Source organism: Pleurodeles waltl, chromosome 9 (genome assembly GCF_031143425.1).
Source record: "Pleurodeles waltl isolate 20211129_DDA chromosome 9, aPleWal1.hap1.20221129, whole genome shotgun sequence".
Taxonomy (NCBI): Eukaryota; Metazoa; Chordata; class Amphibia; order Caudata; family Salamandridae; genus Pleurodeles; species Pleurodeles waltl.
The window spans coordinates 94,025,572-94,048,950 of record NC_090448.1 but is presented as its reverse complement, the minus strand read 5'-3'; the positions used below and the strand labels follow the sequence as shown (position 1 = coordinate 94,048,950).

At 45.3% G+C, this 23,379-nt stretch overlaps 1 protein-coding gene across 5 annotated transcripts in view; it reads left to right on the top strand.

Moving 5' to 3' along the window:
- ITPR1 (inositol 1,4,5-trisphosphate receptor type 1) overlaps positions 1 to 23,379 on the top strand; it is a 1,104,774-nt gene that overhangs the window by 653,455 nt on the left and 427,940 nt on the right. For all 5 annotated transcript variants that reach the window (XM_069206352.1, XM_069206351.1, XM_069206348.1 and 2 more), the window contains one exon: positions 5,701 to 5,812. In XM_069206352.1, coding sequence (XP_069062453.1) covers positions 5,701 to 5,812 — 112 coding nt within the window. The remainder of the gene's footprint in view (positions 1 to 5,700; positions 5,813 to 23,379) is intronic.

The following is a 23,379-nucleotide window of genomic DNA, read 5'->3' as shown; positions in this document are numbered from 1 at the left end:
TGTGTCCATGGATGGATAAGGGAGCTCACCTCCAAGAGCTTTCTACCAGAGGCCTTTGGTCAGATACTGTGAAAAAGCTCCACATTAACGTGTTGGATCTCTGTGGCAGAAGACAAGATTTACAAGCGTTCCTTTCCAGATTGGGAGGTCAGCCGGTCCTAATCAGAACAGACAACACAGCATCCAAGTTCTACATGGCCAATCAGTGAGGGACACAGTCCAAGATCCTTCCAGAAGAAGCTCAGCTGCTGTGGAACTCCGCCATTTCTCACAGGATAGACTTTGCAGTGGAAAACCAGTACAGGTTGCCAGAACAATCAGGCAGATGCACACAGCTGGCAAATGACCCATTCTCACGAGTGGGAACCCGAACAGAAACGGGTAGATTACAATTTCAATCAGAGGGGTCAACCCACAATCGATTTGTTTGCCACGCCGAACAACAAAAATTGCAGGTGGTTCGCAAGCCGGTTTTGGGATCTAGGGACGATGAGCAATGCTCTTTTGATAATTTGTTCCTATATATTTGCCCACGTCTCTCTTCCTTTTCCCCTGATCCCTAGGGCGTTAAAGGCGAAGATGGGCCATTGAACTCGGGTCATCATTGCTCCAGTGTGGCCTTGCCAGCACTTGTACAGCAAGCTGCTGAAGTTGGGAGCATGCCCAGCCATTCCTTTGAAGGTGAATCCTAGGATATTGTCCAGACATCAAGGAGAGATTATTCACTACGATCCCAGACACTGAAATTGACAGCATGGTACCTGTCCCCCTTAGAGTTTGGTCATTTATATCTACCAAAAGTCACCAGAAATATTTTTGGCAGTCTCAAGCCAGCGACTAATTAGACTTAAAGTGCCAAGCAGGCGCATTTGTGTCTGGTGCAGGAATAATGGTCATCATCCGTTTCTGATAAAACCATCACATTCTTCTGTATTTGTTGAATTTAGCCAAGAGTAGACTCACATATTCTTCAGTCGGGGACCATCTTGCTTCAGTCTCCAGATTTAGAAAATGGAAAGATCAACATGCACTCTGTTTTCCCAAAGGATCATAAAACCGTTTATGAGAGGGCTCTTGGGACCATTTCCACCTCTTCTAAACCCCCCTGTTCCAATGGAACTTGAAATCGTCCTCAGTCAGTTGATGTTACTTTCTTTTGAGCCAATACATAAAGCAGACTTGAAATGTTTCTAATGGAAAACAACACTCGTTCTGGCTCTAACATCCATCAAGAGGGTGAGAGAAATTCAAGCATTTACTATCAGGGAACCTTTTGTCCGATTCATGAAGGACAAGGTAATTCTCAGATCACCCGAACCTCTTACTTTGACTTAAATAAACATGTCATTCTTAGATCTTTCTAAGTTGGCAAAAAGATAGTTACATTCTTTGTCTGGAGTAGATGTCTCAGATTCTACATAGACGAGACAAATGACAGCCCCACTTCAGACCAGTTAATAGTGTCTTATGTGCTACCACAAAGAGGTAATCTAGCCAAATGGGCTAGCTCGTTAGTTCACTGGATATGCTCCCTACTTCCATGCTGGCATCCTCCAATATGGAAGTCCTCTTTTGTGCCCTGTCAAATGTTTCAGTTAATCAGATATGCCTTGGTTGCAATCCATAGGTGATTACCTTCACTTGTGGGTGTTGAATATTGTGTGTTCTGTCATCCTTTTCTCTCCAAGAGTGGGCATCCATGATCTGTTTTCTCCGTTGAATGGGTTTTGTGACTTGCATCGTACTTCTCCTTGCATTCCTCAGCTGAGTGCCTTGTAGTGCAGTCTGAGGTGTAACCGGAGCCAAGAATGCAAATTGTTGAACAGGGCCTTGTGTCCCATTTCTCTTTTACTGGCTGTGGTGCTATCCAAAAACTGTAGCTGCGTGTCCCAAGGATCACAAGTGCATTCCTCTTCAAGTGGGGAACTTACCTGGGCATCTGTTTTAAGAGGCTTGTAGCTTCAGACAGTCTCTTTCCTCGATGTACTCAATCTTTTTATGATCTGCTTGCCTCGTCAGCATTCCTTTGAGTGGTTAGCTTTTTTGCTGCATAGCCATGCAGTGTACATCGAGGGAGAACGTGTGGTCTTTATTTCAGCATTGTAGCTAGATCTAAACTCCTGAACTGGGCAAGTACTTTTGTGATCTTGATTGCCGCTTGCTAGGCTGGCTCCTTTAATGCTTCACCAGATGTTCTCACAGGAATTCCCTCTAATGGGCGCTCAGTCGGGAGGCAGATGAAAGGCTTTGCTCATGTTTGGGGATGCTTGGCATCAACCTATTTACTTTGGATGCCAGAGGTGTCTAAGTTTGTCACTGTATCCTCCTACACATATATTGATCCACTACATTCCCCATGACTACATGATAGGGTAGGTATATATTTACTATTCTCAAATACTCATCTGCTTACCTACGTTTACCATGCATGCACTGGTTGATGTAGGGATTGTGATATTTTTGTAATGCAATGTATTGACTTTCTTCTGAATGCAGTATTGTTTAATGAATGTTACTTATAAAAATCACTGAGGATTGTGATCATGTTCAACAGGAGTTTTGGCCTTATCCATTGCCAGTACATTCAGTGCATATTCTGTAACTGGTTCAGAATTCAGTTGGCACAAGTAATAAAATGGGTAGATGATGATCTTGTACTTGACATCTCCTGCATGCATGTCTCTTTAATTCATGTCAGACCTTTTATCCCAAAATGATCTACTAGATTGTTGCATCTCTTACATCAACCAACTAGTATTGCAAACGTGGAGGCTGACACAGGGCAAAACACCTGAAGGCCTAGTGGTCACAGCAAAGCCTCAAACTGAAATGGCGGATTACTGCTGTTATAAAACAAATCTTGATGACCATTGGTTCTTTGGGTGTTGATTATGTTCTTCCCTTGCTTTAGGGGGTCTCAAACTGGATACAAAGGTTATATGGTAAAAGTTGAAGGAATCTTGAAATAAAGCAGCTATGAATCCTTTCAGTTCTGCTAGGAGCAAGGTTTGCAGCGCAAGGGGCTTCTAGCTGTTTTTTTTATTTTATGGTTTGAAATCTCAATTCCCCCCACTGTCCCAGGCACTTATTTTTCCTTGTTTAACACTGTAATTTGGTTCCGTCACTTCTATCGGAGATCCATGCGAGTCCATGCATATATAGAAGAAACTCCAAGTTGAAGATTGTTAGTATTTGTCTTCTGCCTGTAGAGTGAGCGGAATGTAGGCAACCTTCCTCCTTGTTTTTAGTGAGGTGGGGTTGTTGCATTCGAAATCTTATTTCATTTAACCATTGTTGGCTCCATCTCAAATGCTGTTTGCTGCCTTTACTTTTTTTTACACCTGGTCCTTTAAAGCAGGTGGTGTTTCCCACATTTGGACCCTTCTAGGAGCTTCCGTTTCTATGTTTACCATGCCAAGTCTCCTCTTTGGGATAACGAGTTGATTATTCATTTGACTAGAGCAAATAGCCTGTTTTGAGGTAGAACAGTCTCTGCGTCAGTCTTTGTATGATGGCAAAGGAAGACCAAGAAAAGGCTTCAAGCCACATTGTACTTAGGGAGGCGCTGAAACTTCTGCCCTGGTCAAGGATTTTGCCATCTCATTTCTATGAAGCAGTAACCTGGGCTGCCTTTCTTTATTGCAATAATCCTTTATACTTTTTTATACTTATCATGAGGTTAGTTTTGGTCAAAAGGTCTACAGCAGTTTTCAAAATAGGCTCCTTCTCCTTACTGTGCATCTCTCTTGCTAGGCTTTGCTGTCGAGTGGGTCCTTTCATTGGACAAGAGTTTGCTTGTAGACAGACCCCATTAGAAGATCAAGTTTTTCCTTTTGTAACAGTTTTTTGGCTGGAGGTTTTAACTTCCTGCAGTTTCATGATTACCAACCACTCTTTTTTTGAATGCAGACTGGTGCTTTTCACTAAAGTTTTTTTTTTTCCAACTTGATACTTTCCCTAGCTCTTTTAACACATAAGCAAGATAAAGACCTGTGCAGGTGTGCTCCCCTTTATGAAGCCATGGCATCACTTTCAGACCAGGTTTGCCCAAACACAACCTAGTGCTTGATTTGTGGAAAAGATTTTTAGATCCAGTCTGATGCTTGGAAAACTCCTTCAGTAGACTTACAATCTTCTGAAAAATTAACTATTAAGAACTTTATATAGGTAAGTATGTTTTTAGTGGTCATAAGAACTCATAAGTATCAGATCTGCCTTTTGACTGACGCGCTGCTGCCTGTGTACACCATGCGATTGACTGCGTTTGTACACTATCATGCTGATACTTGCTTATTTCCTTTCAGATAAAACTAATCAAAGAAATTTCAAAAATGTTTAATAATTTGGGATTTTAGATGGATACCTTTGAATATACCATATGAACCAAAGTCTGTGCGGGTCACCAGTAATTAAAGCCTTCCTTTTTGTCTGTTTAGACTCTGGTTAGCCCTTAGCCATCCTATACTCGTGAAGAGGCACCGCAGGCCTTCCTCTGAGTTGTAGTCCTAGGGTGTTGTAAACATAATCAAGTCTTGAGCTAGAACCGGAACAGCCTTTTCTTTAAGCCCCACTCGATGCCATTTAGATGGTAAAGGCACTTTGTATCAATCACATACTCATTTCAGCTGTACATTTGGAGCAGTTATTCCTAGGGACAGTGGTAAACTCGCTCTGTTGTATTTTCAGTGTTGATAATGGTGTTCTACTTATGACAACTGGGTTATACTTGCATATCCATGGAAGGTAATCCTTGATTTTATCAAGGTCAATGGGATTCCTTAGTCTGAAGAATCCTTGTGAATCCCTTTGTTAATGCCACAAGCATGTGTAGTTTTGGGAGGAGAATACAGTGACCCTGGGAAATCCCATCCTAATTTCCTAGTGCCTGAGTGCACCATGAGGTATGTTTCCTTCCAGGCATCCCTAGTGGACCGCAATGGCAAACTTGGATCCCCAACCTCAGTGCCAAGCCGCTCTTAACCCCTAAATCCCCAGTCCCTTTCTGTCCTCCTAGACGCGCCCCTGCACCTTACTGTCACCCAATTGCCCAGTAATTAAAGATTAACATCACTGGGTAATTGCCCAGGCTTCTCAGAGTAGCTCGTGAGCTCCTGGTACCACTCCATCCATTTGTAAGTAGCTCTCCTCTGTCCAGCGAAGCCTACTAAATTGGAGGTTGTTGACTGGTTGAATTAATATGTATGCAAAAATTAAGAGTGTATATTTGAGAGTAAAATGTGTTACTTGAGGAACTCATAAGCTGTTATTTAGAGAAAAATGGCTGAATTTCAAAAATATGCTTAATCTGATATTTGAGTGATAAATTGGATGCCATTGGAGAGACTTTTTAAAATATCTTGGAGGCTTTGCTGCTATGGCTGTTACACAATACCTATGTAGAGGCATTCCATATTGGCAAAGCCCTTTAAACGGCTAGCAACCACACCTGATGCACTGTGGTGATTGCTGGTAGTAATCTAGCACATAGTTGCCACTTATGCAAATTTGTCTGGCATGGTTACAGGACTGATAATGTTAGTAGCTCTCAATGAGTTTCATTGAACAAATGTAGCTCTCTTTACAGAAAAGGTTGGAGACCCCTGCTGTTTTTGTCTGAAGTAGAAATGTCGATAGCACCTGTTCAAATAGCTGTTTACATCTCCTGCCGCATGAAACATTGTTACCTTTTGTGTCTATCAGGTTAATCAGACACACTAAGCAGCTACTGGAGGAAAATGAAGAGAAACTTTGTATCAAAGTATTGCAGACCCTCCGGGAGATGATGACCAAGGACCGGGGCTACGGAGATAAGGTAAAGTGCAAATTATGAACTTTCATGCAGGCAATGAGGTTTCAAGTCTACTGTGTTATAAGTAGGATTCCATGAGGCAAACTTAAGATTGAAAATCCACCGTGCACCCCTCCCCCCCCTTGTTTAAATGCCTGTATTTTACTGTTCACAGGACCCCCCTCTGCCAAAGTCTGCATTTCACATGATCAGTTACACTCTTATGCCCAGCTACACAGAGAGCTATTAGTGTGAATGTCTAGATGCTAAGTCCAGTAAATCACTGCTATGGCATAGCAACAGTGGGTTACTAAACTTATTGTCTGCTGTTGCTGTGTTATAAAGGAATTCTAGGCTCCTCTAGCTGGACCCTGCAAGCCTCCAGAGCAGAGTGTAGTTTCCAGAGTGGGGGGAATGCACAAAGTGGGGAGGTGGCTGGAATGTATGAGGCCAGGAATTGTTTTAAAAAATGTTTGGGACAGGTAGTAGAGGCATCGTTATGTTAGAGCTACCCCTTTACGCCTCCAGCCCTGCATAGAAGTTGAAAGCAGGCATAAATGATTTTGGGGGTCAAACATAGCAAAAAAATTGATTTTTTTGTCTCTGTGGGTTCTAAGTGACAACAGGCAATGAGTGAAGACAGTGAGTGGTGTCACTCAGATTCCATCGGTGAAAAACATCCCCAAAATTCAGTTTATGATCTCTTAATTTTATGTAGGTTTGCCTTCTTACATAATTCTTTTACTGCATTCTTAGCACAACGTGGAAGGGCCAGAACTGTGCCTTGGAGCCTTATAACAAATGGGCGCTAGCTGTATTTTGGGAGACAGTCTAGGAGGAAAATGTACTGTTTAGATGTGACCAGTGAATGAAATCTGAATTTGTGTAGCTTCGATACTGAGGGGCTTGTCTCGTCTTTTTCATCAGAATGTTCTGTACAGGGTATCGATCTTGATCTCGGGTTTACACAAAAGGGATCCTTTAACACTGTCTTGGCTAAGAAAGATGAAAATGAACACACTGCCATTAACAATTATTGATCTTCCCAGATGGTTTCTGGTTGCAGTGAAGACCTTGTATTTAACACAAAAAGGGGTCAAGTATTTGAACAGGATGGTGTCTATTACCCAGCGATAATTCGTGCTAGAGAGGAGCTATACTTGGTTCTGGCTATCCACCCATCATATGATTCCCAAAAGACAACAAAGGTCTGCTTTGCATGTCCCCTTGCAGGGTATAGAACTAATCACTGCCCTGCTAAAATTAAGATGTAAAGGATATGGCACCATGTAGTAGACACGATGATCTGAATGGCTAATTGGGATATACCTACTTGCCAACTCCAAGCTTTTTATGGCATAGTACTTCGTCTTTGAGGGCATCATTAGGGCAAAAATAAAAGACAAGGCGGCTATTTAGTGTGGCCGCCCTAAGGATAAAATAGGGTTAAAATACAAAAGGCCCTTAAAACTCTTCAACAAGATTCCAGTAAAGTCTTATGTGGGAACGAATAAATGTTTTAGAGCCGTGTAACTACTGGACGAGCAGCTACTCAAACAGTAGAAGGTTCCAGGTGAGCGCTGATCGAAAATCACTTCAGATTCTCTTGGTAGCAGACTTAATGATATGAACAGCTCTGTGTAAGAGATGCCAGGCTAAAGTGTGAACAGTCTTTGGATTGTATTTTCTGGGCTAAGCCCACACTACACAAATTGCTGCTCCTGACGGAAGAAGTTTGGCCATGAGAATCTTCCAGGCCGTCATATTAACTCCTGTCCTTCGTGAATTGGACAGTAACAATCCCCGAAAGGTCATGTATGCAGATCAAACTCTTACTGGTGCTTGCTTTGTCAACACCTGGCCTCCCATTCTGAGAGGATTCAGACTATGAGCACAACCATTCTCATTTTATTCTGACACGTGTCAGCATGATGTTGTCAAACACTTGTGGCAGATGTGCTTTTGCGCTTCTACGTAGTTATACAAGTTACACCTATGTTGACAGGTAGATTCACGTTTGTACTCAGTGGGTTCGGAAATGGGAACCTAGATTTGAGAAAATTCAAGTCTTGTCTCGCGGTATATTGCCTACCATTGACCTGATTTGGGGATGGAAAAGAATTATGTTGACATGCTCAAGTCTTTCTAGCTTGTGGGGCGTCCTCTGGTGCTTCAGGAAAAGATGGCTGTTGTGTGAGGTAATATCGCCAAGACCTTGAGACTGGGTAGATGCTCCATGTATTACAAGTGTTTGCTGGTGCTCTCTGGTGCAGTAGCAGTAAAATGCTAGAGAAGCGAATGCTTTGCTGGGAAGAAGTAGGATCGCAACAAAATGTTTGTGGGAGGCACGTCTGTTAAAATGATGCTTCAAATGCAGCTATGGGACTCTGTCAGAGTTGGACCCTGCTTCTTTCTGGCCATCTCACCGAGCTGTATGGCAGATGTACAGCTAGACGTGGCGTGCCCCACACGTCCTGATAGACATCGAAGTACTGTATACAGGTGGGTAGGGCACATACTGTGAGGCATGTGTGCCCTCGTGTTGCTAGTGTGTCCTTTGCTGTTGGGTGAAGCAGCATCAGGGCTGCAGGGAGAGGCATTCCTCAGACTGGATGCAGGCCAACCCTGATTCATCCTAGGTTTACATAAGTTCTTGTCCATCCCCCCTGGCAGCTCACACACTGGGTTATATTGCAAGCTGTCCGCAACTGAATTTTCGGGAATCTTCTGCTGGGCAGAAAGTCTTCAGCCCCGGGAATCCTGGCGCTTGAGCATTGGCACTACTTGAGCCGCAGGGCATTGGGGCTCTAGAGCTGGTTTCAGGCTGATTGTTCTCCCTTTGGCCAAAAACACTAGCAACCAGGAAGAAAGGACATAGTACTTGGGCGCTCACAGTGAATCCACATATTAACAGATAAACATAGCAGGTAAGGCACGGTGCTCCTGGCAAGAGGATCTTCCCTTGTCCTCTAAAGTTTCCGAAGAAACTGAACAGAGATAAGTCGAAAGTCTGGGCACTCATGAATCACAATCGTTTATGTTAGAGATGTTGAGAGTCCATATTGTAATAGTAAAGAATTTTGTTGTGAAATTGGAAATCATGAAAACAGGACCTTCAATTTATTCTTGAAAGATAAGTTGCATCACAGTGATAAGAAACGATCCTTAAGGTCAACACTTCTGTGACCATAACAGCCGATAAGTAGTCATGTAGCAACAAACGCCAACACGTGTTTAGTCTTGTGAGAGATAAATCTCAAAGACTTCATCAGGGCTGGGATATAGAGAAATAGCAGGTAGTTGAAACACCTATAGCACCAAAGTATCCTATTCTAATGAAGTAGAGAAGAACGGCAAACCGTGTTCAGATAATTGCACGGCGTTCCGTAGTGTCCGGAAAGTAAATAATCCTGTTCTCGCTTTGGCCAGCCAACAGCAAATCGAAAAATCCCAGGCTGACATGACCAGCTGATGTTTACAAATTGTGGCAATATGCTTCTCTTCCAGGGGATCCTTATAAATAGTAATAAGCACTGAATAGTCCCACACGTGGGGATCCCCCACCCCCATCTGGGTAGAACTATTCAGTGCTTCTGTATTTGAGGATTTCTCTGGAAGAGAATTAGGTTTACAGGTGACTAACTTTTCTTTTCAGCCCATTGAACCACTAAAACGACTGCAATACTTGACATTTTTGTGGGTACTAATTGGTTTCAACTGCAGCTTTCTCCTGGTACAGAAGTATAGGTATGCTTGTAAGTAGCAATCGTACTGTATTTATGCCTAGAATATAGTAGACATCACATAATGCCACCAGGGACGAGGTCTTTCGAGCCTACTCAGAGCTTTCAGTCAGTTGCTATTTTTTTTTTTAACATTCTGAACTTTTCCTAGTGGCCTCTGCATTACCTGTAGTACTGTTAGATTTGTTTATGTACACAATTTAACTCGTGTACCCCCTATTCCCAAAGGTCCCCTCCGATTTCTTTGTCGGCTGAAGATTTATTTCTGAAGCCCACAAGAACTGAGGAGCATGTTGCACTGATGGGAAGTGATGGTGTGAGACTTAGCATTGACTAAACAGGGTATTCAGTGTTACTCCCCTGCTGTTTTTGATTTCTTACCGAGCATACAGGCAGGTGCGCCCTTCCTTTCCTGCTAGATTCGTTTTGTAACATTTGTTGTCTTGACACCCAGAGGATGATGCTTCGTGGAGTGTTCCCACCCATTCATCAAACATGTTCCTCAGATTAACACAGTGGCGTCTTGGGCCTTTCACATCCACGCCTATACTTTCTTTCTGGTGTACCATAGAGAGCTGGTTTGGATGGATAATACTTTATAATCCATCCCCTTGCTTGTCCTGGCTGAGCCCTTCACTATGTTCGCAAATTTCCCTTGGTATCCTTTTCCCCTATATATTAGGACTGGAAGGAACCGAAGTTAGAGTTAATCACCAACAAGAACACGTCTGTCCTGTCCCATAATGTTTGGATACCAATTCCCACCTACTACCGCGACAAAGCAATGTCAACAGCAGAAGAGTTTTTACGTTCTAAATAGCAGATATACAAATGTAAGTGGCTGTATTTGTACCCCTGTTCAGGCGAGAGTCATAAATAATTTCCAATAATTTGACAAGGAGACTTTGGACTTAAAGGTGGATTTCCAACCACTGAGTAGCATTTCTGCCCAACATCAGACCAGATTTGCTGAATGCTTGGCTAACCAGTGTTATATTTTTTACCTTTTTTTTTCATTTAATAACTGTTGCTGCTTACTTTTGTGTTTTATATGCATGCAGGAATGGGTGACTTGCCTCTGGCAAACCAGCAGTTCTACATCTCACTGTGACTTACTTGATTGCGTTATTGCAGGCAGTACAAGTGTGATATATTTTTTTCTGTGTTTGAAGCATGAGGGATGGTGAAGAGATGATTAGGTATCGGTACATTTCTTATATCTAGGAAAAGAACTGTAGCAAGAATAGCATTAGATTAACACAATCTTAAGTTTCAGGTGCATCTGAGGCTAATGGCTATCTCAACGCATACATGTTGTAGTTTCCAAGACCACTGACCTCTCTCTTGCTCTGTCCCTGTTCTCTTGCTCTGCAGCTGATGGCGCTCGATGAACCAGATATCGCAGAGGTTTTAAAGTTCTGTTCTCCTCCCCATTTCCCGATACAATGTGAATCCTCTAGTGGCTATTACTTTTTGGAAGTAGTAGGGCACAGAGTCCTCATTACCTTCCCAAAAGTTATGCATAGCCGATTACTTTGCAACTAGAAGAAGGCTGGATCATGGGGCTTGCTGTCTGGAGTGTGACTGGACTTGTAACATGAGCATGGGATGCAACCTTTCTGGATTGCTGTCAGAATGGGTGTAAATGGTGCATATACGGAGGCGTGTATCGGGAGTGGATGCACGTTGAGACTGTCTTGAGGGAAGAGTGTTGGGTAGTGGCTGCTTCTATTTTCCTTCTGGCAAGTAATCATCTCCTAGTTGTGATCCTGATATGCTCTGCTCCTCATTTCCTCCTGGGGTTATCTGCACTACTGGCGAATGTCATGATTTTCTTGCACACGCAGCCTGCAAGAAGATGTGGCACAAATTCAACCACTTTTGCGATAATTTTCCACTGATCACTTCTCTTGGCAGAAAACAGATCAAACCCATTGATTACCGGTGGACCTTCAGTACCTCGTAGTTGGTAAAAGGAAAGAAGGATTGACAACCCACGGTGGGATCTTAGAAGCAAAAAAAAGGATCTCGTGTCCAGCAGGTTCTGAAAACCCCAGGAGTGAGATGTAGTGTTGTCGTTTATTTGGATGATCTATGGCGATCTTGTCTGTCCTTCTCTGCTTTTGTCTGTCTCGCCGTTTTTGCTATCCCAACCTAAAGTTTGTCCCCTTCAAATTTCTTTGAAATGTATGTCCTCCTAGGAGGAAAAGACCAGGTTCTTGCACGTTTTGTGAATTAAAGCTTCGAGGGTTCGGATAGCATGGCTGGCGTTCCCAACCCTAAGCTTGGTGGCTTAATTGCTTTGTGAGTCATTGTAAAAGTGTGATGTTTGTTGCATCATGCCCTGCAAAATCATTACAAATCCCATCACCGGTGGCCCTCTGAAGGCTGGCGAAGGCTGCCAATACTGAAAGTCACCCATGTCGTGGGAGAGGGATGGTATTTCATCACTGTTTATCATTCCTACAGTATTTGTTTTTATGTATCTGTGATTCATTCTAGCCTCCGGGTTCTGCTTTTAAAGGCTGTAGGAGGGCAGTACAGTAGAAACTAGATCTGATGATATCCCACTGAAAACTTCTGCAGACGAAGCATGATCCTTCCGGTATAGGTTCAAAGAATGGAAGTCTTGTTAACAATGCTCCAGGCTTGTGTTGGCTTCGTCAGGCATGCCATGCAGAGATTTCTACTGTTAGCAACGACTACAGCTAGTCCGTGACGCTTGCTGGTCTGGATCACATCCACAAACATTGAACTTGGCTGCTTCCTTCTGGAGGGTGAGGAAAGTGCTAAGGGAAAATAAATACTCCTGTGGTGGTTGAAGCGTCTGCTGAAGGGGACAGTGATGAGTACCCCAAAATACTCCATTCTGTCCCTGCCTGTGTGCTATTAAGTCTCGTACTGAGAAGACAGCTGGGCATATCTGAATGGACAACTGAGTCTTCGTCCAGGATCCATGCCAGCTAGCATTCCAGTGCAAGACCCCATAAATAGACCCTGCTGCTGTCCGTGAAGTGGTGCATTACTTTTTCGCTTGGATGGAGACCTATTGCACAAAGGCGATACGGGAGGTTGAATAAGCCTGGCATGAAGGAGGAGTACTGTGTTTTACACCAGCCGTTGTTTCTTTACATGTATTGAGCACTGGGATGAAATATTAAGTGTTTTTGCAACAAGACGAAACTTGGATAAGTGAACCATCATTAAACACAAACTAAAAAGGAAGAGAAACCAGCACTGGCAAAGCTAATTGGTCTTGACTTTGGGGACTTCACACGTGCATAGTGCGTATGCATCAGGACTTTCGAAGGACATGGGGGCTCAAGGTGATAGCCTGCAAAAGGAGCAGCCATTCTTACGAGTGGAATACTACCTTTGGCTCACAATGAGGCTACTGCCAATTTCAGCCTCCTTGGACTTACCCCTGTGAAATGTCCTGGGGTGAGGAATGGAATTTTAGACCTGGTTGTCGCCCTGCGGTGGCCGGTTAAACTGAGAGGTGTGGAGGATCAGCCGCTACCATGCTTCCTCCTCTAGCCTCAGCCTTCCCTCAACCCTCTGATTCATGCTTCCAAAACATTCTGATCAAGGCAGATTTGGCCATTCGGCCTGGCAGTTTGGGTGGACTCTTGCTATTGGGGCAAGGCCAAGGCTGATTTGCATAGGGCTGATTCTGAGGTTGCATGGTGGGCAAAAAAAAGAACGGACTGGATTGCTGTCCAGAGTAATTACTGGTGGCTGTGATTAATTCAAGCAACATTTTTTTTGTTTTTCGACAGACTTCAGGCAGACCCAACTAGCAAGTTGTCTTTGTCAGCTCTAAACTGTGCTACCCAGGCCTTGCTTGTGTACTTGGGGTGGATCTCCCAATTCCTACTTGCACCCAGGAGATCTAACAAGGGCATGCACACATCTCATTTACCCCCACCACCCCTGTAGTGCCATTGACTCCTTTGACAGCACTCCCCTATCCAAACCTTTTAGGAAGCAAAGTTCTGCTGCTGATATTGAACACTTTCCATTTGCTACCTTCCTTCCTGGTGGTCACCACTTGAATGAAAAATGTAATTTGTAGAGCACTGCTGTTACCCTTACGGATTTCCTGGTGCTAGTAGACTCCATCTCAAGGCACTAACACCCAAAGTACTACTGAAGCATGTTGAGTCTGGATTGATTAGTGGCTTCACAAAGGTGAAGTGGAGAAGAGTTTCACAAATCAGATGAAAGGAAGGACTGACCTATTCTGTCCCTGAACTTTGGGGTGCCTACTAAAGACAAGTTAGAAGATCGGAGCGCTGAAACCGGTTTGTAAATACTCACCTTGTCACTAATATAGCCAGGACTTAAATTGTGGAATACTGAGTGAAGCTCACGGTGTGTAAGGGTGATGAATATTAGTATTGGCAGACAGTGCAGTTCCCCATTTTGAGTTTTGATTGAATGTTTAAGTAAATTGAGTCCAGGGTGCTGCTTAATTTTGCTCCAGTTGCAAGCAGTGAATAAAATATTGGGCTGTTCCTAAGAGTAGCACTTACAAAAGTATATTCTGGAGGTTGTCACTATTTGGACCACAGATTTTACATGCTTGAGTAGAAAATATTTTGAAAAAGTTTCTGAGCAAAAGGAAGCATTTTGTTGCAGCATTAACAATGTTTAGAAAATGTCAGAGGGTCCTCGAACAGTATTTTTAAATTCATAGAGCAGACCGAAGTTTGGTGGAGGTGTACCTAACTCCTTTGTCCATAAAGAGAACTGGGACTGCTTGGGCACTAAAAAAAAGTTGTTCTCCTCCTAGCGGAGCTGCCCCGCTAATGCTAACATTCTGTGCAATGTTCTTATTAGCAGTGCAAAGTGCACACACCTTCTTTGTTGAAAGGCTACCTTGTTTGTAGTTCAGGTTTGAGAAGTAGAAAATGAGTTAAAATAACTGTATTCCTTTCTGGACCTGACTTGGTCTGGCAGATTGGGTTGGTGGGAGCAATCTTTGTAGATTCCCTTAGAACATGAAGAACGGACTGGAATGCAGATCTGCCAGACCATGTGGAAAGCGTTTGGACCAGCAAACAGTCTGATGTGCACACATGCACACAGCAAAAATACATTTAAAGGTTTATAAGAATCATTACTTTGAGGTCCGATAGGAGACTTGCCATTCAAAGAAAGGTTATTTAAGTAATCCTGCATTTGTCATAACCTGTGTTTGCATCTTGGCTGGCCGAAGGCTAGACATGCGTTTTGAAACAAATCTTAATTTGGTTTCCAGTGCTATACTGTGGTTTAAATGCTGCATGATACCACCGTAAGAGGAGAATGTTGGAACTTCCATCACAAGATCCCACCTGTTTTTTTTTTTCAAAAGAGCAGACACCCAGTACTCTAGTTTAATTTTTTTCCAGGTATTTTTATAGACTGGGAGGCTAGTTAACTGTTATTGAAGCAGAAGTACCTGGATTGGTGTTCATTGAGTTTTGTGCAATCTATAAAACATGGGGCATCCATATTTTGGAAAATGACTACAATGGCCATCACATAACCGTATAGATTTCATGATCTTAACCTGGGGGATCCGAGAACCCAAGAGTTTTTCGTGAACTACAGGTGCTCCGGGTATTATTCATCCAGTTGGGCAATGAGGTCAACACCAGGATGTCCACACATGGCCTTTATCTGGCGGTGCCTGCTTGAGAGATACATTCGTAATGTGCATCACTGAAGGAGGGTTAGCTCTGTGGATGCATCTTACTGACGGCCCAGTACCCTGGTCACCATGCTTCCTGAATATTGCAAGGAGATGGTCTCTGTCGATATCTGCTGTATCGTGGCTGCCAGGGGTTATTGCGGTTCACTGTTTTCCATTCTAGCTTTCTAGTACTGATTTAGTACAAGTGGACATAGCAATAATAGTAGGCATTTTTGTGTTTTAAGTGCCCTGTTTATCCCTGCAGTAAGTGGCGTTTTCTAAATGAAAGCACACAGGATGGGCAGAGAAACTTGGCAGAAGCTTAAATATGCCGCTGTACTTATCCTGGCAAGACTATTGAGCCCATCATTTGGAACCACAGTTTGTTGATTGATGCAAGAATGGTGCATCGAGCCAGATGTCTACTGCTTTTGGTCACACTCCTCAAGTGCACAACACAAGCCAGTTCTTCTCTCCAGGATTCAGAGCTGTGTTTGGCCCTTGCACTTTTCCCGGCTGAAACGATGGGCAATGTTATCAGTGTTTGGTGTTGTGCCCTGCAGCTTGGGGGATCTCTGTTTAGAATTCCATTTGTCTGTGTGCTTCAAAGAGCTTCTTGTGCTGTCACCAGGGCTTTGAATCCTCTGGTTGGCTTGGCAGCCATTCAGTTTGAAATGTTACTCTTCCTGTGTTGGGTCCATGATGCTCCTCAATGTGCATCATCCATCACACGCTGTGTAGTTGTTAGACAGCTGCTTAACGCAGAGCTCTAAGTGGAGAAGTTGGCGTGCAATCCCATAAGCTGTGGCCATCCGCCCTCCCGATTGAGACTGATCCGCGTTTGAAGCAGGTGTTTATAAATATAGGATTTAAGCTGACTGTGCGTAATGACAGTGCATAGCAGCCTTGTGGGTTAATTCGGATTACTTGGAAATTGAGTAATGGCGTTTCTTTTAACTCATTCCTCCCGTTCCTTTTGTGTCTGTTGTTCTCAGCAACTTTCATGATTTGTGGGGATGAATTGACAACCTATGCAAAATTTATTTTTCGCATCTGCTGAATTCCATTGAAGACAGCAAGCCGGCCTGCTTTACCTCTGAATTCCAGATTTTATTTTAAGGATTGGTGTGGGTTGGGGAGGCAGTTTGAACGAGCTATTTCTTGCACCTCTTTCAATAATAGGATGAGGGTGTAGCCTCAGTGTCCACTAACAGGAGATGTGCTGTTGGTTAGGTGTCCTTGGCACATTGTTCTAAACTTCTGAACAAGGTTAAATAGATTTCCGAAAATTGATCACATTTTGGAGTGGTGTGTGGCAACCTGAAGGTTACTTTAAACCCGCAAATACGTTGAGACGGTTGGTGTTTTGAGGCCACCACTTGTTTTGTTTGGTGGCACCACTGGTGTTTTGAGGATCATGATTTTGCTTTATTGGCTTACCTTTGGAATTGTGAGCACCCATACTTGGTTGCTGTTTGTTTGGATATGGCTCATTGCATTCGTTTTGAAGAGTCTTGTGCTGGTTTTTTCATTTCTTCCCTGATATTTCAAAGGCTATCTTGATAGTTTTTTTTTTTTTTAAAGATGTTCTGGTTTTAGGGCGAACTCTGGCTTAGGAGGACATGATCTTGAGCCCCTTAATGCCCCCCCTCACCAAACCACACACACATGTGGCATATTCCTTCATTTTGATATCATGCTCTCCTGTTGGATGTACTTTACCAGGTTTCAGTTGTCATGAGCTTTGCTTTTGGTTTGTTGATGCTGAAGGTACCCACCCCATCTCCACCCAGCTTCCACAGCCTCAAAACCTCGTGAGTATGCCCTGGCAACACCGGTTCCCTGTTGGAAGCAGGATGAGGCACTACCTGTCCCAATGGCAAACCGTTAGTTTAAATAAGTGGGTGTTGCAAATTGTCCAGTGGGATTTACCCCCTTCCACTCCGAGCGGGTGCCCATGCCACGGTAGTCAAATCAGCTGACGGACCACCTCTCCTTGTGTCAGGGAGTGCAAGCTCTTTTGGACAAAGTTGCCATTGAGAGGGTGCCAGTATGTGAAGTAAGTTGTGGTTGCTATTCCTCCCTCTTTCTGGTGCCCAAGAAGGACAGTCGCCTTATCTTAGATCTGTGGCATTCAGGGCTTCCTGATGAAGAAATCCACAATGTTAACTCTTGTTCGGGTTGTGAATGCATTGAATCATTGAGACTGGATGGTAGTGTTGAATTTGCAAGGTGCCTATTTTCACATCCCTGTCCTGCAGGCCCATTGGTGTTATCTTAAGTTCATGGTGGGCCAGGACCATTTTCAGGTCATTTTGTTCTCACCAGTGCCCCTCAGGTGTTTTCAAAGGTGATTGAGGTAGTTGCAGCACACCTATGGAGGTCAGGGGTCCAGTTTTCCCCTACCTTGATGACTGGTTGCTGAAAGCAGGCTTGCCTCGGGCAGTCGCCACCTACTTCCAAACCATTATGCTGCCAGCTTTCTTTGTTCCTCCTCATCCCTACAAGGAGGAAAAACAACTCCACCTCCTGGACCTTAAGAGGGTGGTGTCCTATATAGACCATACCAAGGAGTATCAGGTAGACTATCAACTCTTTGTAGGGTTCAGTGGATCAGAGAAGGGAAAACCCATGCAGAAACAGATGATCTCTAGATGGATAATACTTTGTAGTCAGATCTGCTATGCATTGCCCAGAAAGCAGCTCCCAGAGGGCTGCTGGCAGGCTCATTCCACCCAAGCTAAGGCTGCATCTGTTCTGTTAGCTTGTGAAGTTCCTGTCTTGGATATCTGACAGGTTGCTACGTGGGCATCTTTGCACATGTTTACAAAGATCTGCTTCTGCAACAGTATGGTCTGTTGTGACAGGCATTTCGCCTCTTCAGTCCTCTCAGACTATATGGTCTGAGTCAGTTTGCAGACTTACCTCCACGGAGGGATTGCTTTGGTATCTATTCTGAGGTAAGGATTCTGCAGCTAGAAGTCACTATCAGATTACCAATTTACTTGCATTCCCTGATGCCTTATTTATTAGACACTGTCTAGCCCCAGATTACTTACCAACCCTCCCATCATCCTCATTCTGCTGCCTGCCTTTTGCAGCTAAAAAGGTCCTTAGAATCTGCACACTGGGTCACTGACCTTCTGTGGCACTGTGCTTCTGGCAGAAAGTCACAAACTGAACTCTGCAGGCTGCGGTGGTACCTGTATAGGCACCACACACATTACTTCCGGTGCGGATGCCTATGCAGAGCAGTTTGCTGCCTTACCAGTGCATAGGGGTACGGCTCATGGTTTTCCAAATATAGTCTGATGTCTGGGGAATATTCTAAGGTAAGGGATCTGCAGCTAGGTGGTCTCTACTAGATAAGTTGTTACAGAAGGTAAGTAACTTGGTCAGTGAGCTGACATTTTTTACACTATCTTTGTGCACCACATTTGACCCTAAGTGTTGAAATGGGACCGACCGAATGTCACCACAACCCATATAGAAATGGCTGTTTTGTGTTCTTGTCCCTCTTCTGTTTCTATGCCATGTGTGTCAGATCAAGGTTTTTAGGATTTAAGTTATTCTGCCATATTTGGAGAGGCAGTTAATAAGCAAACAGTTCCCCGATGACCATCTTACGGGAGGTGTAAGTGGTTTAGGTCAGCAAGGGAAAGGGGGAGGTCTGCGAAGCTCAGGTGCGCTCCCAGCAAGGCCCTGCCAAATGATACCCTGCTGTGGAAAACTTGTGTGTTGTGTCCTAGCTGAGGTTACACGGAGGGAGCGGGTGTCTGCCTGACAAGACGCAGTAGCTCCAGACGGGGTACTAACACAACTTCCCTGGAAGTGACCAGATGTACGTTTTCCATACACTTCACCAGTGAAGGCTTCATGCAGTCAGGAACCTACGCTGTCTGGTCATCAGAAGACAGGACCTCCATCAGGTCTGGAGACCGGTCACATCTGCCCATCAGAGGTCAGAGCCGATTATACCTCCGAGGCCCAGACGACCATGGCGGCACGACTTCCAGACTCTTATTCTTGCAAATTGAGGCCCATATTTATACTTTATTAGCGCCGCATTTGCGTCATTTTTTGACGCAAAAGCGGCGCAAACTTGCAAAATACAATTAAGTTTGCGCCGCTTTTGCGTCAAAAAATGACGCAAATGCGGCGCTAAAAAAGTATAAAATGGGCCTGAATTCTGCACCGAGGAGGGCGCGTGCTCGGGACTCTGAGGCCTGGAAGCATCTGGAACCAAACAGTGGGTGTACGGGTGAGTCCCTCCCAGGCGTGGGCGCTCACAGGGAGGATTCTGCCACTAAAAGAGGTGCACACACTATAAACAAAGCTCTCTCCAGACCTGGTGGGGACAGAGCGTTTGCGTTAACTGAGCGGAAGACTTATCTGGTCTTTGCGCGCCCTTATTCTGCTGCTAGAGGAAAGTTCCTCTGAAGGGGTGAATGCACCACGCCTTCTCCTTAATTCTTATAGGACCCGGCTCCTCCCTCCCCCGTCCCATTTAGATGCGTCCTGTTACGTGGGTATAGGTGTCTGAGCAGAGCCTCTGTGGCGGGTGTCAGATGAGTCAGGCGCATCTTGTGAAGAAGCCCGTTCTGTGCTGCTCTTTTGTGGCCTCTTGGGCAGTCCGGCAGTGCCACGGGGACTGGCAAGTTAGTGTGTTGGCCGATTTATGACTGTTGTTGGGCTTGTATTTTTTAGTCTGGTAGGGCGACATTTGCTTTTGATTTACCGGGCATTACCACAAATATTGCCCCCAGCAAGTAGATGCATGCAACCTTCCATACCGTGGAAATCACCTATAGAGCGAGTCTTTACGAGTTAACAGCTGCCCCGATTTACAAATGTGGGATACTTATTCAGCTATCTCATTCGCCAATTGAGGGAAGGGGGTGCGCGCTTTCCATTTGGTCCCCGTCCTGATTTCTGTCTCGCTTCGACCCTGCTCCTTTTTGGATGATCCTTGTGCAGGTTTCCTTATTATTTTGAACCGGCAGTCTCTTTGCTCGAGCCTTGTGTGACCCCCAGCGGACATCTTGCACGTGTGCCCTTGTGATTTTTACTCTCAGAATATTTTCAGAGCCAATAGATACGTTCCTCAAATGAGACAGCCACTGCTAGCCCTGGAGCGTGGGGGTTCCGGGTGGAAGGTGCCTTTGTTATCGAAACACTTCTTTAATACAGTGACTGTAGCATCAAGAATTATAGTCAAAGCGTACACGAGCAACGCATTTACTAAAGGTCACAGCTCTGCTATGTGCCCTTAACTAACCGAGGCCTTGCTTTACCTCAAAGCCGCAATGGCGACGCTCAAAGTGCGTGTATTTGTGTACTGTTGCGTGGAAACGTACTGCCACTCTGCCCAGGGTGCGACTGTGGGCACCGCCGGGCTCGATTTACTTAGCCAGACAAGGAAATGCATGGTCAGACTTCAGCTCCAAATAGCAATATATGGGATGGATTCTGCCAAGAAAACAGGTTTAAAATGTAGTAGAACGTTGATCCGCAGCTATCGCTGTGGGAATCTGTGTGGGTCCGTCCGTCCACCATTTGTTTTCCTTCTGATTGAGCCAGTGCTTGAAATGGAAAAATAGAAGTGCAGGTTCTCTGTAAATGAGTGCCTGCTTCTGCAGCGACCATAGCGCTCTGAAGCAGCCGTCTGGAGTCTCGCCACAGAGACCCTGCCGGGTCATCCTGTCATACCACGTCTGGGCACTGGGTGGCGCTCCAATCTCGCGCACTGCAACCCCTGCTTTCATATGCCTGCTCCGGGCCTCCGTGCGGCTGCCAGCGCGCAGGATGCGGTTACATAAGGCCCGGGATCTTTTCCCAGAATGGGGGCTCTCCCGCCACCTCCGTTGTCTGCTACCAGTGGACGTGTGGAGTAGACGCCCTGGGAGGAGCGGGGAGGGGGCGGAAGGACAGCCGGGCTTCCAAGGAAACGCGTGACGCGCTCTCCGCACGCCCCCTCCCCAGAGGTCTGCTCTCTGCAGGACGCGCGGGACGGCCTCATCGCTCAGATTGAAGGCGCTAGAAGTTACGAGTCGAGCATCGGTGCGCTTTATGGAGGTGGTGGATCTACAAATATCACCTCTACAGGGTAAAAAAGATGATACAAAACAAGAAATGAACAGTAGTTCAGGGCAGCCTGCAATCCCTGCACAAAGGCTTGTCTAACTACCATATTACCGTTGACTTGTGACGTACCTTATCTTTAATTAAGGAATGACGTAGCTGCTCAACAGTAATAACTTTTCGAGTGGATTGCTGACGTCACAACGCCTGCTGCCAGAGCCAGCAGGGAAAGGCAGGACAGTGAGCATAATTAACGCGATAACGAAACCTGGCTTTTCCTCCGCCTGCTGTGCTTTACTAGATGAGTAGTGATAAGCAGCTAAGACATATTTATGACGACATGTTTAATGTTTCCATCCTTTAGGTAATCACAGGAAAGATAGAAACTCTGCACATTCTGGGTCACAGCTTTCAATATGACTTGTAAAGTGAAGGAAAGTGCCCCTTTTGGCATGGTGACCCCCCACTATTGGCCAGAAATCTGATGCTAACTTGACTGTGCTGGGATCATGCTAACCAGGCCCCAGCACCTGTGTTCTTTACCTAAACTGTACAATTGCATCCACAATTGGCAAACCCCTGGCACACAGCTAAGTCCCTTGTAAAAGGTACCAGTAGAACTAAGGGCCCCGTTGTCAGAGAGGGTCTCTAAGATCTAGGGACCTCTCGCCAAATACATGCACACTGCCATTGCAGATTGTGTTGGAGAGAAAAAGATAGTCGACATGGCATCCCTCCCTGGATGCCATGCGCACAAAACACTGCCTGTGGCATAGGTAAGTCACCCCTGTAGCAGGCCTTACAGCCCTAAGTCAGGGTGCACTATACCACAGGTGAGGGCATAGTTGCATCAGCAATATGTCCCTACTGTGTCTAAGTGAATTCTTAAACATTGTAAGTGCAGGGTGGCCATATTGAGTATATGGGCTGGAAGTTTGTCACTACGAACTCCACAGCTTCATGATGGCTTAACTGAATGCTGGGAAGTTTATCAAACTTCTTAGCTCAGTAAAACCACACTGATGCCTGATGGCTTTATTGAAAATCCTCACTTATGGATTTATTGAAAAATGCACACAGAGGGCATCATAGAGAGACCTGAAATTCCCCTAACTCTCTAGTGTGTGACTGACCGATCTATGCCAGCCTGCCACCACCAGACAAGTTTCTCACCCCATGGGGAGGGAGCCTTTGTGTCCTCAAGAGTCTGGGACATAGCCTGCTCTGGGTGGAGGTGCTTCACACCTCTTCCCTGCAGGAACAGCAACACTTGGCGGTGAGCTCCTGCCTTTTTTTTATGCTGCCCCAGGGCACTCCAGCCAGTCGAGATGCCCTCCACCCCCCAAGCCCCACTATTGTCTGCAGGTCCAGCGGGAAAATGAGTAAACATAAAAAGGAGTGCCCACCCCTAGGGTGCCCAGAGCTCAGGTGAAACCATCTCTGCAGAATTCTCCATCTTGGTTTGGAGGAAGAAAGGCAATGAGTGGGCACAGGAAGGGTGTAACCACCCTTATGTTACGTAGCTCTTGGCTGCTGCCCTCTGAGCCCTGTAATGCCCCCTAAATCTAGTATTTTGTGGCACTCCTGAACCTTGCCCTTCAGATTCCTCCCGACCTTAAAGGACTGAAGAGCCTCACCAGCAATGAGCCTCCAGATGACAACTGACTTGGCCCCAGCCCTACCGGCCTGTCTGCAACTTTGACTCCTGCTTCAAAAAGACTCATCCTGCAAGACCAGCGATCTCACCAAACTCCCACAGGACTTCCTGCCTACCCTTAGGACCAAGAACTGCAAAGGACAGTGGCCTGGTCCATAATGAAACCTCCAACAAGGACTCCAGAGCCCTCCGGATCTGAGTCCTGCCCACTCTGCACCTGACACCCACGGCCTGAGTCCAGGTGGCCCACCTGTCCAGAGAAGGTCCCCAGGTGATTCTGACCTTTTGTGCACCCTGGGTTGACCCCTTCTGACCCGCACGACAATGCCTGCAGCCTAAATCTAGAGACCCCTGCCCCCCCACCCCCGACCGCGACTGGTTCCAGTGAAGATTCCTGACACCTAAAGGTACCCCTGCACCCGCAGCCCCC